Source organism: Mytilus galloprovincialis, chromosome 10 (genome assembly GCF_965363235.1).
Source record: "Mytilus galloprovincialis chromosome 10, xbMytGall1.hap1.1, whole genome shotgun sequence".
Classification (NCBI taxonomy): domain Eukaryota; kingdom Metazoa; phylum Mollusca; class Bivalvia; order Mytilida; family Mytilidae; genus Mytilus; species Mytilus galloprovincialis.
In genome coordinates this window covers 22,120,869-22,139,603 of record NC_134847.1, presented here as the reverse complement: position 1 = coordinate 22,139,603, position 18,735 = coordinate 22,120,869, and the positions used below count along the sequence as shown (strand labels likewise).

Here is an 18,735-nt window from a genome sequence, read left to right as displayed (position 1 = left end):
AAAAAGTTGTTCATTTAATGATTATTTAGATCCAAGATTGTTTTTTTTCTTAAAAAAATTGTGGTTTTTAAGGTAAAGCATACACAAAAGTTTGTATTGTGTACGTTGGTGGTAAAACTAGTTCTCCTCAGAAAAGCAGATATATGTTTGTCTTGGTTATTTTTTGAATAATGCTAATTAAGAATTACATATTTTCACAAAAATAAGACACATTTTAGCTTATAACTTTTATATCCTACAGTTTAAAAAAAAAATCAATGCATGAAGTTTTATACTAAATGACCTTGAATAAAAGACAATGACCTTGAAATATTTTTTTTTATAAATTGCTTTCATTCATTCTAATTGCATAATGTTTTACACTGCATATGTTTCACAAGTTATAATAGTATGTATGTCAATGCTTACAGTAATTAAAGACAATCTATGGGGTATGAGTGATTAAATTTGACTGAATTTTCTCACATTTCATGAAAAATTCAATTTTTTCAAATTTTTGTAAAAAAAAATCCGTAAATTTACTCATTCTATATATTCAAATGTAAAATGCAGTTTTTGGCTTATAACTCAAAAACTAAAGCATTTAGAGCAAATCTGACATGGGGTAAAATTGTTTATCAGGTGAAGATCTATCTGCCCTGAAATTTTCAGATGAATCAGACAACCCATTGTTGGGTTGCTGCCCCTAAATTGGTAATTTTAAGGAAATTTTTCTGTTTTTGGTTATTATTTTGAATATTATCATAGATGGAGATAAACTGTAAACAGCAATAATGTTCAGCAAAGTAAGATTTACAAATAAGTCAACATGACCAAAATTGTCAGTTGACCCCTTTAGGAGTTATTGCCCTTTATAGTCAATTTTTAACCATTTTTCGTAAATCTTAATTAACTTTTACAAAAATCTTCTCCTCTGAAACTACTGGGCCAAATATTACCAAATATAGCCAGAATCATTATTAGGCTATCTAGTTTAAAAATTGTGTTTTGTGACCTGGCAAACCAACCAAGATGGCCACTACGCCTAAAAATAGAACATAGGGGTAAAATGCAGTTTTTGGCTTATAACTCAAAAACCAAAGTATTTAGAGCAAATCTGACAAGGGGGTAAAATTTTTCATCTGGTCAAGATCTATCTGTCCTGAAATTTTTAGATGAATCGGACAACTTGTTGTTAGGTTGCTGCCCCTAAATTGGTAATTTTAAGGAAATTTTGCTGTTTTGGGTTATCATCTTGAATATTATTATAGATAGAGATAAACTGTAAACAGCAATAATGTACAGCAATTTAAGACTAAAAAATAAGTCAAAATGACCAAAATGGTCAATTGACCCCCTAAGAAGTTATTGTCCTTTATAATCAATTTTTAACAATTTTCATAAAATTTGTAAATTTTTACTAACATTTTCCACTGAAACTACACGGACAAGTTCATTATAGATAGAGATAATTGTAAGCAGCAAGAAATTTCAGTAAAGTAAGATGCACAAACACATCACAATCACCTTAACACAATTTTGTCATGAACTGTCTGCTTCCTTTGTTTAATTCACATATACCAAGGTGAGCGACACAGGCTCTTTAGAGCCTCTAGTTTGTAAAAGAATAATGTGTCTGTTATATAATTTCCATTCTCCAATGTTAAGGAAGTTTGCTACTCAGTTTCAAAATAACAAACTTTTCATACCACTAGTATTTATTGATAGGGGACTAATAAAGGAAAAAAAAGAGCAAAAATAAAATGTAGGTCAATGTGCTTGTTTTCAAGATATAAGATATCGAAATTGGCGGGAAAATGTCCTCTCTTGATTTTTCATAGCTTTACCATTGACAAGTTTAATACTGTTCCTGAATGGCTTGTTAAAATTTTGCAAAGGCAGGTTTATGATTTTGTGAGCTCTGCCTTAAGTACCTAATGTTTATCATTGATATGACAAAGCAGATCTACCACTGTCTATCAAAGATAACACTTTAAGCTTAGTCCTGATATAAATGAAATATTCAGTTTTATCATATTCCTGTTTTATAAATCAGATAGAAATATTTCAATGGTCTAATGGATTGTTTTTTTAAAATTTATAACCAAAAGTCAGATATTTTTTCAAAATTGAAAATTTCTTTTGTCCTTTGTTGAAAATTATGTTTTTGAATGCCACTGAAATGTTGAATTTCAACACAGATGTACGTTTCAGATTGTCAAGTACTTTTATTGATTTTTTTTAATTTTCTTCAGAATGAATTAATATTTTGATGAAATAGTAATTCCCATTAATTTTAGTATGATATAATTGTAATATGCGTTATACTTTTTCTTATAGATGTAGATTTTGTAACACCGTTGTGCTCCCAGCTGACATATGAAGGTCTACTAGATGATACATTTGGTATATCTTGTGGTAAGTTGTATATTCTGAGGTTATTATTCATTTCATTATCATAAATATATTCCATGATGTCTGCAAATTTTACAATTCAATTAAAGTCTTTATTTTCTTAAATGATGAATAAAGTTTGTTACAAAAGGACAACTTCAAAGAAAAATGTGTAAGGCACACATTAAAATATGAAGATACAAGAGTACACACTCATAGTTAATGTATCAATAGTCCTAGTCATAAGTCTCCATGACTATACTAGTACCTTTTAGACATTTAGGTCTCAACCTAAATTATTTGACAACAGTCTAGTATTTATACAATGTCTCAAGCAATAAATCAGTCAAGGTCTAGAAAGTGAATAATTTTGTATGATCTGCAACATTCTGCGATGGAGATTCTTGTATTAATGCTAGTAGTTTACTTCAGTTGTTTATGTCTTACGTAATATTTAATAGCACTAACTTTTTTATGTTGTAGGTTATATAGAATTTGGTAAAGATGTAACTGGAAAGGATCAGAGTACCAAACTTCTACTTGGCAGTGAAGATCAGGTATAAAGATTGTTTAAAAATAAACATCAGTGAAACTAAAAAAAAACAAGCAGATAAGATAAGATAATTTTATTAACCAATCATGGTACCCAAAATTTGAGCTATACAATCAAATGAATTACAAATTAAAGCACAGAAAACGATTAGAATGATTGAAGTACATTTAAACTAAAACCAACATAAATACACATTCACACTAAGTTACCTGATTATAAACCAAGTTATTCAATTCAATTAAATTCAATTCAATTCAATTCAATTCAAATCTTTATTGCCATAAAACTACATATTTATAGTGTGTGACACAACACAACATGATTATAAACCAAGTTATTGACAAAACATAAAAGTTATTTTGGGTGCCACTGTGACCTGGAGAAATTACATAATTTTTGGTCTATGGGAGACAACTCCTGGTCGATTTTATTACATATATATAAAAATATATGTTATTCAGGTTTCAGACAGGGTATATACTGTGACATTCCCGGCTTAGAGTTTATATCCCCTGAGCCGAAGGCGAAGGGGATATAAGACCTAAGCCGGGAATGTCACAGTATATACCCTGTCTGAGACCTGAATTACACATATATTACGGATTACCCCTGACTTAATGTTATTTTCCAGTGCAGGTATTTGTTGACAACACATATATGTTGAAAAACCCAACCTGTTATGTACGGCATAAGTGAAGGATTTTCTAATTTGCTGTGAACATAATTTTATCGTGTATGTAATAATTTATAATAACACTTTTAACATTAAATTTCAGTATTAAAAGTGTAAATTGTGTCATTTTGTATTAAAAATGTATTATTGACTGACGTACGTCATTATTTTCCTTCTGTGAGCCTCTGACAGTCCCATAGCTTTTGACTACGTCATATAGTAACCAGTGTTATGATGACGTTTTTGAGGTTCCAATTGGGGATAAAAACGTCGTATATACCCCGGAAGTTTCCCGAATATATACTGACATCTCTGTGTTGTTATCCAATCACAAACCTCGACACATTTGTAATCCGTAATATATATATTTATATTTTTCTTCTTCTATTTTTTTCAAACAACATTGATATTTTCTATGATTTTCTTTCGTTCTTCAAAAAGGGAGTGTCATGTAAGCATGATTATATATGGAATGATAATTTAAAATTTGAGTTGTTTCCCTTTAAACGATCTTCTGCAGTAACAATATGACATTAGTCCTTAGCAGGGATGGGGTAATTGAAAATGTAATGGTAATTAAGTGTAATGCATTACAATTTTCCATATAATTGAATGTAATGTGTAATTGAGCATTTTTTTAATTACTTGTAATGGTAATTTAATTAATTACAATGAAAAGCATGTAATGCCCAATTACTTTTGAATTACATTTCAATTACATGTACTTTTATGGTGTTAATGATAAGGATTTATGTTTAATTATATAAATTGTAAAATTATTTTAATTTTTTAAATTTTACTTTCTGTAATTTATTCTAAAGTTTTTATATTACTTATTTGACCAACAGAATTTTTTTCTGAATAGTCTTATGATTTGAAAAAATACATATGTTTTTTTTTAAAAAGGTTTTAAACTAAATAGATTGAAAAGTAATAAATCACCATGTTAAACAAAAACAAAAAAATGTGTGAAAAATCTTCATGAGAGTTCATTTAGAATTTAAATTTACTGCACACAATCATTTTGTCAAATATTATATACACAAAAGGATTATAGGAATAAAAATTAACAGCAATTAATCAGATTAAAATGTCCAGGGGCAATACCACTATTACATGTATTTTATTTAATTAGCAAAATATTGCTAAGATATAGACATTTTATAATTTTTGTACTAAAAATTATTTTCAATGTTGTGACAAGCATACCTTTTAATAATTATTAAGTGAATTGTTTTTTATTTATCTATAATTTCTTTATTCATGCTATGTTTTATTTAAATAACTTCATTTCTGAGATGTCAAAATACCCCTTAATGTATTGGCAAGTTAATAGGAACTAATTTCCTCTTCTATCAACACATCTACTGATTATGGAAGTATAATACCTCCATGTTCTAATCAAGCAATATATGCCACATTAGCTCCTATAGATATACTTTTGAGAATGGATGTCAAAGTGTACAGACCAGAGAGATGCAGACTAATGACAAAACATTAAAATAACTCATGATTATCAAATGCAACGCTTAAACTATGTTTACATGAATATTTTACACATACATTATACATACATGTATAATATTGGTTAACAAATATTATGATGAAATGTAATGTGTAATTTAATTAATTACTTTAGTAAAGTAATTGTAATTTAATTAATTACATTTCAAAAACTGTGTAATGTGTAATTAGTGTAATTGACCATTTTTGCAATGTAATGTGTAATTTAATTAATTACATTCCAATGTAATTGACCCCAAGTCTGGTCCTTAGAAGATTGAACTTTATTTGCTTGTTTTTAAAAGAGGTCTATAGTTTTGATGCTAAATATAGGTGAGTTGTTAGTTTATCTATCATGATGAAAGAATTGATCCGGTATATAACTTTCATTTCAAAGTTAAAAGAGTTGCCACCAATTTTTTTTATGTTTTGTAGATTTTTGATGAAGTGAGAAACAGACATTTCTCCAATGTATTTGAATATCTGAGTTCTTAAGCCAAGTCTTTACAGACTGAGTTTGATGTGAGTATTTGTCAGTTTCATGACATAATGTAGAAAATGTAGGTAGAAAAAAATTCTTAGATTGATTTTGGAGAGTTATATCATGTATAATTTGAACATTTTGCTGCTTTTCCAACAAAAAAATACAAAAAAACAATTAAGGGAAAAGTCAACCAGATAATCAGCAAAACTCATTCTTAATGGTAACATTTTGATGAAGTGTTCATATGAATATTTATACCACCACTTTAAAAAAGGGGAGGTATACTGTTTTACCTCTGTCTGTCCTTCTGTCAGTCCGTCAGTTCGTCCGTCCCATGAATATTTTTCGTCGCATTTTTCTCAGGAACTACAATACAATGATTTCTGAAATTTGGTTTCAGGGTTTATCTAAGTCAGCTATACCGTGTGATGCGTTTTGAGATTGATCACTTGACAACTTCCTGTTTACCCAACACTTGTATGATTTTACACATGATAGCCAAGTTGAAAATTTTTGTCACATTTTTCTCAGGAACTACAATACAAGGATTTCTGAAATTTTGTTTCAGGATTTATATAAGTCAGCTATACTGTGTGATGCGTTTTCAGATTCATCACTCGACAACTTCCTGTTTACCGAACACTTGCATATTTTTACACTATTTATATTATCCACTTGCGGCGGGGGTATCATCAGTGAACAGTAGCTCGCAGTTTCACTTGTTTTTTTTTACTAGACATCCGGCTGAGTCAGTGTTAGTACCAGATTACAAGGCAACAGTAAACAGGATAACATGTCACCCTCACTGGACACAATATTCTGACTTGCAGACACATTGACACTAGACACATGATGCATGACCTTTTTGTTAAAGCATTGATAACAACATGTTTGGTAAAGACTAGAAAAGAGTTACAGAAATCACCAAATACTTTGGAAAATTGAACAGAAAACACCCTTACAAAAACTCTGAAATGGCCTTCCATTATGAAAATTATTTTTTTAACTTTTTTTCAAATAAGAAAAAGGTTGTGTTTTGAACAAGGTATTGTACTCTTCAGAACTCTAAAAATTCCAAATATTGTAATTTAAGCAATTTTTATTTAAATTTGTAGAAGTTTTAACATATGTTCTTCCTTTATTTATTAAAAGTGGCTTTATTTTTCTTTGGTGGCACATGTTTCTGTACCAGAATGACCATTTATAAAAAGTTTCAAAAGATGATAATACAGATTGAACTATGCTGTTATCTTTTGCAGCAAAGACATGGTCTAGAATCTGTTGAGGACATGAAAGATTTTGTTGCAACTAAATTACGAGGTCTGAAGGCACAGAAAGCAGCTTTATCACACCGTATGTGTATAATGTTTGAATCTACCTTGTTTAGCAAGTACACTAAAGTATACACACACCATAAAAACAAAACAAATTTTAAGTTTTGTTTGCCAAAACTAATATATTTACTGTAAATATATTCTGTCACAAGAAAAAACATTTTACATCATAGATCAGGAGGAATTTTCTTATGCTATGAGAAAGAAGATGTGGTATGATTGCCAATGAGACAACTCTTCACAAGCGACCAAAGTGACACAGAAAATAAAAACTATAGGTCACCGTACTGCCTTCAACAATGAGCAAGCAAATCCCATTCTGCATTGTCAGCTATAAAAGGGCAAAAATTGACAATGTAAAACAATTCAAAAGAGAAAACAAACAGCCTTATTTATTTTAAAAAATGAATGAATAACAAATATGTAACACATAAACAAATGACAACCACTGAATTACAGGCTAGTTCTGTTTGGAATAAAGTTATATTATATAACGGAATAAAGTTTTACTATATTAGATACAAAAAAAAGCATGTGTAGTTACTTTCAAAATGATTTACCTAATACAGCAAATAAAGAAATGTATAATTGCCAATGAGACTAGAATCCACCAAAATCAAAATTATTGATAAGATGTAGAAATTGTCTTCTAGAAAACATTATCTTTTGATTGTTGAAGAAACTTGGATGTATATTCGCATTGTTTATTGGGTTTTAAACTATTTTACTGTTAGAAATATTGTCAAAAAATCTTTTGGGTAGGGACTGACAGTACAGGACTATTACATACTGCCTCATCTAGCAATTAGAGGATATAAGGTATACCATTACCCACTGCTCACAACTTGATTAAATTGTTTCTATGTCAGTCTCTTGAATTTTTTCCATAACATACACATGTTTTCTATACAACATAGATATTGGTGCATGTGAGGTTATCCTTGGAAAGAAAACTAAAGGAGAGTTTGAGGAATACTTACAATGAGAACACAGTGAGTTTACTTACCTTTATAAGATATTCTAACTTAAACCATTGATCTGTATCAGTTATTGCTATATTTTGGTGCATCATTACGTTATGCTCCATTCATGCCATTAAAAGAGTATACTATTTTACATCTTTAATTGCAGTCATCTTCTTGTTCATTTTTAAGCAATAAAAATCAGTACGATGTATATAGATGCCATGTTGTGCATTTTCAGTTTTCTTTTTTGTTAAATACTTAAGGAATGACTGTAATATTTTTTCTGTCTATGAAGACATAACATAGAAAATGTGGTGCACACTGAATAACGTGCGTAGTGAGTTATTTAACAGTGTGCACCACATTTTTTATGTTATTTCTAATAGACAGAAAAATATTACAGTCATTTCTTATAATTTAATTATAAATGCCATTTTAAACCATAGAAAACCATAAAAAAACGTTGATGACGTCACGGTCACATGACTAATTATGTCTATGGGCTCATCAACAAAATAACATCAGCCAATCAGAAGAAGGGTTACATCCAAAATTAAATTATTTATGATTATTTTTGGTATACTCATTTTCTTAAGTATAGGTAAATCACAAATTTAAATATTTAACTAAGTACATTTTTATGCCCCACCTACGATAGTAGAGGGGCATTATGTTTTCTGGTCTGTGCGTCCGTTCGTCCGTTCGTCTGTTCGTCCGTCCGTCCGTCTGTCCGTTCGTCCGTCTGTCCCGCTTCAGGTTAAAGTTTTTGGTCAAGGTAGTTTTTGATGAAGTTGAAGTCCAATCAACTTCAAACTTAGTACACATGTTCCCTATGATATGATCTTTCTAATTTGAATGCCAAATTAGAGTTTTTATCCCAATGTCACAGTCCACTGAACATAGAAAATGATAGTGCGAGTGGGGCATTCGTGTACTGAGGACACATTCTTGTTTCTATTGGTTTGTATGGATACTTTTGCAAAGCCAGAAATCAAACATCAATGAAAGCTGTATTTGTCCTGCAATATTTAGATTTGGGTATTTACAAAATATTCTACACTAAATGTTCACTTTTTTGCTGTAAACTTTAAATAGTAACGGAATACAGACTAGTTTTACTGAGTGGACAATAAGGTCATCAAGGTGCATGAACATTTTATTGTTGGGTTGCAAAAACACCTTATAGTTGAGATGTTGTATGAGCCGACTGGGAAAAGTGGGCTCTTAATTATTCAGCAAAATGTACAAACAGCAATACCCATCAGTGGCAGATCCAGAACTTTTCTTCAGGGGGGTCCCGCTGACTGACCTAAGGGGGGCTTGCTCCAGTCATGCTTCAATGATTACCTATATAATCAACAAAATTTTCCCCCCTCCCTGGATCCACCTATGCCCATCTTATATAATCAAGTCCTTTAATTTTCAACTCAGATCCATAAAACTGCACAGAAAGGTCACATGGAATACTGTGGATTCATTTATTTTCATGGGTATCAATTTTCATAGATTGCCGAAAACTTGCATATTTTTGGATATTTGATTTCTTGGTTTTGCCAATCTCTGTTTACAAAACCTATTGAACATTGTTGTGCATTTTCAGTTTTCTTTTTTGTTAAATACTTTTAAGGAATGACTGTAATATTTTTTCTGTCTATGAAGACGTAACATAGAAAATGTGGTGCACACTGAATTACACATGTAGGGGGTTATTTAACAGTGTGCACCACATTTTTTATGTTATTTCAAATAGACAGAAAAAATATTACAGTCATTTCTTATAATTTAATTCTAAATTCCATCTTAAACCGTAGAAAACAATAAAAAAACGTTAATGACGTCACGGTTATATGACTAAATTATGTCTATGGGCTCATAACAAAATAACGTCAGCCAATCAGAAGACGTGTTACATCCAAAATTAAATTATTAGCTCACCTTTCCTAAAAGGAAATGTGAGCTTTTCTCATCACTTGGCGTCTGTCGTCGTCGTCTGTCGTCGTTAACAATTTTTCAAACATCTTCTCCTCTGAAACTACTGAATGGATTTGGATGAAACTTAGCATGATTGTTCCTTAGATTATCCTGCACAAAGTTTGTGCTTTGATTTTTGATCCGTCAAAAAACATGGCCGCCATTACTTAAAATAGAACTTAGGGGTCAAATGCAGTTTTTGGCTTATATCTCAAAAACGAAAGCATTTAGAGCAAATCTGACGGGGTAAAAATGTTCATTAGGTCAAGATCTATCAGCCCTGAAATTTTCAGATGAATCAAACAACCCATTGTTGGGTTGCTGCCACTTAATTGGTAATTTTAAGGAAATTTTGCAGTTTTTGGTCATTATCTTGAATATTATTATAGATAAAGATAAACTGTAAACAGCAAAAATGATCAGTAAAGTAAGATCTACAAATAAGTTAATATGACCAAAATTGTCAATTGACCCCTTAAGGGGTTATTCATCTTCGCTAGCCAAGGGTTACGATCCACTCCCGCTCTCTTCACCCTTGGCAGATTGAGTCAACATTTGTGATATTAATGTTGCGCCATCTATCGGAAGATTAAAGTCACGCCCATTCCGAATACATTATTCTTGACCAATGGTAGCACTTGAACTCTTCAATTTGGAGGTAAAAACACGGTAGCGTCTAGATTCTATCCACTTGGTAAAGCCGGAAACGAAAATATACGTCAACATTCATGCATTTGTGCATGAAACATACACAGGAACTTCTATTAGTTGATTAAAAACATTCAAGTTGTCACTAAATATAGTCGTATGTTTAGTGATGTAAAGACTTGTTGCACGATAAACACGTGGCAATTGTTTAAAAACACATTCTACATTTACACGTGATCATGTTATAGGCGCTTTTTGATTGGATGCAGCGAGTTTCTACTGCAACCAATAAAAATCCTTACCTTGTGTCTCCGAAATATTATCTCAATCTGCCAAGGGTGAAGAGAGCGGGAGTGGATCGTAACCCTTGGCTAGCGAAGATGGGGGTTATTGTCCTTTAATGACAATTTTCACAATTTGTTCATCATATTTGCTAACTTTAAAAAATCTTCTCCTCTAAAATTACTCACCAAATTCAACCAAACTTCAACAGAATGATCAGTAGGGTGTATAAAATAAAGTTTTTGTTTTATTTTCTATTTCGTCAAAAAACATGGCCGTCATGGCTAAAAATAGAACACAGGGTAAAATGCAGTTTTTGGCTTATATCTCAAAAACTCCAGCATTAAGAGCAAATAAGACAAGAAGTTAAAGTATTTATTAGGTCAAGGTCTACCTGTCCTGAAATTTTCAGCCGAATTGGGTAACTGGTTTTTCAGGTATAATGCCCCTGAATTGAAGATTTTAAAGAAATTTTGCAGTTTTTGGTTATTATCTTGAATATTATTATAGATACAAATAAACTGTTCATAGCAAAAATGTTAAGCAAAGTAAGATCTACAAATAAGTCAATTGACCCCTAAAGGAGTTATTGCCCTTTAAAGACTTTTTTTCACAATTTGTTCATCATGTTGACTTACTTTAAAAAATCTTCTCCTTTGAAACTGCTGTATCAATTTCAGCCAAACCATACCTGTCAACTGACCTGTATTCTGCGGGTGTGACCCGAGTTTTTCACAATTCTGATGGATCACCCGGGACACTCGCCGGATCATTGAAATAATCCGGGAATTCCCAAAATGACCCGATTTCACCCGTATTTCTTAGCCTTGAGATTGATTTCATAAGTAATATTCCTTTCAAATTGAAATACCGGCAAATTCGTAATTCTTCCATGAACAGGAAGTTCATCTAGCTATGTAAACTGTCAAATTAAGTGACCCAATAAGTGCATGGCTTCACTTGACAGCTTTGGTGTCAAACACACTGTTAATTAACACCAATTACCTTAGCTTTAGGTCGTAAATAAATTGCACTATCAGCTGCCTATTGGTTTACAAACATATTTCAACTAGTTACTTCCCCTTATTTGTCACCATTCAAAATTATTCCTTATATTTACGTTTTATGGGTAAAAAAGATTAAATCATAGAAATATAAAATTCAAATACATATTGAAAAATAACTTTTCATTATTTTTATACCTTTATACAATTTTTGAAAAAAAGTTGAAAATTATTTTTTACATTTATATTTCCTTTAACTGTATTACTATATTTTATCATAGTCTAATTTCCTTCTCAAGTTTAAGATGGTATATATAGGAAGGCGAGGTATATAATATACAGGTATCGGGATCGTTCGCCCCCTGATTACATGTTCGCCCTAGGTTCGTTCGCACTGAGTTTGTTCGCCCTGGGTTCGTTCGCCCTATATTCATTTATGATATGTATATGTTACATCAATGAACGAAATATAATTATATATATTAAAATTTATGTATATCTATTAAAAGTTAAATACAGAATATTTGCCAAATTTATATTAATTAAATAAAATTCTTGGCTGCATTGTTACACTTTATTTTTATAATTACTTTTAATTACTGTTGATTGAAATTTGATTGCTGATTACATTCTTTTGTAGGTGTCATTTGAAACCTTTGATATCACTGATTGTTATATAAATTGTCTTTGATGGATTAATAATACATACAAATAATTTAGTCTTCAGTTGTTTTACATTTAAAAATACAATGTAGTGCTGAAATTCACAGAAACTTATATTTCCTAGTAACGTAATTACATACAGATACAAACTTAGTCCTAAATTACCTTGAAGTCACAATATCTTGTAGTCCTGAAATGTACTGAAACTGATAACCTAGTATAGCAGCTAGCTTTAGACAAGTTAACATGAAACATCGTAAATATTCGGCGAAATTGTAGACTGACTTCAACACATTCAATTATATACACACATCGCAACACTATACTAAAAAATATAATCAGGGCGAACAGACTTGGGGCAAACAGGTATTAGGGCGAACAGAAACTAGGGCGAACCAGAATCAGGGCGGACGGACCCGGATTCTAATATACAAGGTTACTGATATTGTTACCCGGACTGTAACCTCGTATTTGTGCGCATGCGCGACCGGAATTGGGCGGATCCGGTAATTTCTACTTTCACTTTTTGAAAAAAAATCTTCTATGTGGAGATAGATTTGTCTTAGGACTTGAAACTTGAAACCTATATGGTGAAAAATGTAACAAATTTTGTAAAACGAGAGTGGTTTGATGTTGATGGTAATTTTTCATACACCTTATTAGGGGCGAATCCAGCCATTTAAAAAGGGGGGGGTCCAACTATATGTCCCCATTCCAATGCATTGATCGTTAAAAAAGGGGGGTTCCAACCCCCCTGAACCCTCCCCCTGGATCCCCCATTGCACCTTATCACTATTTGTCCGCCATTACTGGATATCACACAGGTTGTAGTAAAATTTTGAAGTGAAAAAAAAATATCTGAAGTCACAAAGAAAAAATGATTGTCATGATTGTTGTATTCGTCAAAAGTTCTATGCAGTCCGGTCAGCCAGGGTTACCAATAATTAAGGTGTATTCAATATGATAGATAATTGCTATATATCTAGGACCTCACTTGATTTATCTCTTCTGTCACTTTATGATATGAGTTGAGGGTGACGCGGCATGTGATACGGATTTTGCCATGTTTTATACGCTTTATCATATATTTCACCAGACTTTATATATCTGTCACCATACTTTATATATCTGTCACCACACTTTATATATCTGTCACCAAACTTTATATATCTGTCACCACACTTTATATATCTGTCACCACACTTTTTATATCTGTCACCATACTTTATATATCTGTCACCACACTTTATATATCTGTCACCAAACTTTATATATCTGTCACCACACTTTATTTATCTGTCACCACACTTTTTATATCTGTCACCACACTTTATATATCCGTCACCACACTTTATTTATCTGTCACCAGACTTTATATATCTGTCACCATAATATCTGTCACCACACTTTATATATATCTGTCACCAGACTCTGTCACCACACTTTATTTATCTGTCACCACACTTTATATTCTGTCACCAGACTTTATATATCTGCCACCAGACTTTATATATCTGCCACCACACTTTGTATATCTGCCACCACACTTTATATATCTGTCACCAGACTTTATATATCTGTCACCAGACTTTATATATCTGTCACCAGACTTTATATTAAACTGTCACCATAATATCTGTCACCACACTTTATATATATCTGTCACCAGACTCTGTCACCACATTTTATATATCTGTTACCACACTTTATATATCTATCACCACACTTTATATTCTGTCACCACACTTTATATATCTGCCACCACACTTAATATATCTGTCACTAAACTTTCTATATCTGTCACCAGACTTTATATATCTGTCACCGCACTCTATATATCTGTCACCATACTTTATATATCTGTCACCACACTTTATATATCTGTCACCACACTTTGTATATCTATCACCACACTTTATATATCTGTCATTACACTTTATATATCTGTCACCACACTTAATATATCTGTCACAACACTTTATATATCTGTCATTATGCTTAACATATCCATCACCACACTTTATATATCCATCACGTCACTATATATCTATCACCCCACTTTATACATCTATCACCACACCTTATATATCTGTCACCACACTTTATATATCTATCACTACTTTATTTATCAGTCACCAGACTGTATATATCTATCACCACACTTTATATATATGTCACCATACTTAATATATCTGTAACTACACTTAACATATCCATGATCACACTTTATATATCCTTCACCACACTTAATATATCCATCACCTCACTACATAAATATCTATCACCTCACTTTATATATCTATCTACTCACTTTATATATCTGTCACAACACTATATATCTGTCACAAGACTTTATATATCTATCACCACACTTTTTTTTATCTGTCACCACACTTAACATATCCATCATCACACTTTATAATCAATCACCTCACAATATATACCTATCACCTCACTTTATATATCTATAATTACACTTTATGTATCTGTCACCAGACTTTATATATCCATCCCCACACTTTACATATCTGTAACTACACTTCAAGATATCCATGATCATACTTTATATATCACTCACCTCACTATATCTATATCTATCTACTCACTTTATATATCTGTCACCACACTTTATATATCTGTCACCAGACTTTATATATCTATCCCCACACTTCACATATCTGTCACCACGCTTTATATATCTATCACAACACTTTATGTATCTGTCACCACACCTTATATATCTATCACCACACTTTATTTATCTGTTACCATACTTTACATATCTATCACCACACTTTATTTATCTGTTACCACACTTTATATATCTGTCACCACACTCTATATATCTGTCACCATACTTTATATATCTGTCACCACACTTTGTATATCTATCACCACACTTTATATATCTGTCATTACACTTGACATATCCATCACCACACTTTATAAATCTATCACTACTTTATATATCTGTCACCAGACTTTATATATCTATCACCACACTTTATATATCTATCACCATACTTAATATATCTGTCACCACACTTTAAATATCAATCAGCACACTTTATATATCTGTCATCATACTTTATATATCTATCACCATACTTTATATATCTATCACAACACTTTATATATCTGTCACCACACTTTATATATCTATCACAACACTTTATATATCTGTCATTATGCTTAACATATCCATCACCACACTTTATATATCCATCACGTCACTATATATCTATCACCCCACTTTATACATCTATCACCACACCTTATATATCTGTCACCACACTTTATATATCTATCACTACTTTATTTATCAGTCACCAGACTGTATATATCCATCACCACACTTTATATATATGTCACCATACTTAATATATCTGTCAGTACACTTAACATATCCATTATCACACTTTATATATCAATCACCTAACTATATATATCCATCACCACACTTAATATATCCATCACCTCACTACATATATATCTATCACCTCACTTTATATATCTATCTACTCACTTTATATATCTGTCACAACACTATATATCTGTCACCAGACTTAATATATCTATCACCACACTTTTTTTTTATCTGTCACCACACTTTATAATCAATCACCTCACAATATATACCTATCATCTCACTTTATATATCTATCATTACACTTTATGTATCTGTCACCAGACTTTATATATCCATCCCCACATTTTACATATCTGTCACCAGGCTTTATATATCTATCACCACACTTTATGTATCTGTCACCACACTTAATATATCTGTCACCAGACTTTATATATCTATCCCCACACTTCACATATCTGTCACCATGCTTTATATATCTATCACCACACTTTATGTATCTGTCACCACACCTTATATATCTATCACCACACTTTATTTATCTGTTACACACTTTACATATCTATCACCACACTTTATTTATCTGTTACCACACTTTATATATCTCACCACACTTTATATATGTGTCACAATATTTTATATATATGTCACCACACTTCATAAATTTTTCACCACACTTTTTATATCTGTCACCACACATTATATATACACCACCAAACCTTATACACATCACCACACCTTATACACATCACCACACCTTATATATATATCACCACACTTTAGATATCTGTCACCAGACTTTATATATCTATCACCACACGTCATAGATCAATCACCACACTTTATATATCTGCCACCACACTTTATATATCTGTCACAAGACTCTGTCACCACACTTTATATATCTGTCACCAGATTATATATCTATCACCACACTTCATATATCTGTCACTAAATTTTATATATCTGTCACCACCCTTTATATATCTGTCACCAGACTTTAAATATCTATCCCCACACTTCACATATCTGTCACCACGCTTTATATATCTATCACCACACTTTATGTATCTGTCACCACACCTTATATATCTATCACCACACTTTATTTAACTGTTACACCACTTTACATATATATCACCACACTTTATTTATCTGTTACCACACTTTATATATCTCACTACACTTTATATATGTGTCACAATATTTAATATATATGTCACCACACTTCATAAATTTTTCACCACACTTTTTATATCTGTCACAACACATTATATATACATCACCACACCATATACACATCACCACACCTTATACATATATCACCACACTTTATATATCTGTCACCAGACTTTATATATCTATCACCACACTTCATAGATCAATCACCACACTTTATATATCTGTCACAAGACTCTGTCACCACACTTTATATATCTGTCACCAGACTTTATATATCTATCACCACACTTCATAGATCAATCACCACACTTTATATATCTATCACCACACTTTATATATCTGTCACAAGACTCTGTCACCACACTTTATATATCTGTCACCAGACTTTATATATCTATCACCACACTTCATATATCTGTCACCATATTTTATATATCTGTCACCACACTTTATGTATCCATCACCTCACTTTATATATATCACTACTTAATAAATCTATCACCACACTTTATATATATATGTCACCATACTTTATATATCTGTCACTACACTTAACATATCCATGATCACACTTTATATATCACTCACCTCACTATATCTATATCTATCTTCTCACTTTCTTTATCTGTAACAACACTCTATATTTCTGTCACCAGACTTTATATATCAATCACCACACTTTATATATCTGTCACCACACTTAACATATCCATCATCACACTTTATATATCAATCACCTCACAATATATATCAATCACCTCACTTTATATATCTATCATTACACTTTATATCTCTGTCACCACACTGAACATATCCATCACCACACTTTATATATCAATCACCTCACTATAGATATCTATCAACTCACTTTATATATCTATCACTACACTCTATATATCTGTCACCACACTTTATATATCTATCACCACTCTTTATTTATCTGTTACCACACTTTATATATCTATCACCACACTTTATAAATGTGTCACCATACTGTGTACATATGTCACCACACTTTATATATCTGTCACAACACTTCATAAATCTTTCACCACACTTTTTATATCTGTCACCACTCATTATATATACACCACCACACATTATATATACATCACCACACCTTATATATCTATCACCACACTTCATAAACCAATCACCTCACTTTATTTTTATCTGTCACTACACTACTAACTTTATACATCTATTACCACACTGTTCATTTATCACTACACTGTTCATCTGTCACCATACTTTATATATCTGTCACCATACTTTATATATCTGTCACTACACTGAACATATCCATCACTACACTTTATATATTCATTACGTCACTGTATATATCTATCACTTCACTTTATATATCTATCACTACACTTTATATATTTATCACCGAACTCAATATATCTATCACCTCACTCTATATATCTGTCACCACACTTTTTAATTCTGTCCCCACACTTTTTATATATATCTATCACCACCCTTCATATATCAATCACCTAACTTTATACATATCTGTCACCACACTTTATAAATCTGTCATCTTTTTTTTTATATTTGTCACCACACATTAAATTTACATCACCTCATATATCTGTCAACACACCTAATATATCAATCACCTCACCTCCTATATCTATCACCACACTTTATATATCTACCTCCACACTTTATATATCTACCTCCACAACTAATATATCAATCACCTCACTTTCTACATCTATCAC

The 18,735-nt window shown here is 31.4% G+C and overlaps 1 protein-coding gene across 8 annotated transcripts in view; it reads left to right on the top strand.

Annotated features, from left to right (window-relative positions):
• LOC143047166 (uncharacterized) overlaps positions 1-18,735 on the top strand; it is a 48,088-nt gene that overhangs the window by 20,888 nt on the left and 8,465 nt on the right. For 6 of the 8 annotated variants that reach the window (XM_076220140.1, XM_076220141.1, XM_076220139.1 and 3 more), the window contains exons 15-19: positions 2,320-2,397; positions 2,857-2,930; positions 5,538-5,624; positions 6,846-6,939; positions 7,838-7,912. In XM_076220140.1, the coding sequence (XP_076076255.1) occupies positions 2,320-2,397; positions 2,857-2,930; positions 5,538-5,597 (212 nt within the window). In that variant the 3' untranslated portion in view covers positions 5,598-5,624; positions 6,846-6,939; positions 7,838-7,912. Of the gene's footprint in view, positions 1-2,319; positions 2,398-2,856; positions 2,931-5,537; positions 5,625-6,845; positions 6,940-7,837; positions 7,913-18,735 lie in introns of those variants that run through there. The other 2 variants (XM_076220135.1, XM_076220134.1) reach the window with 1 other exon arrangement.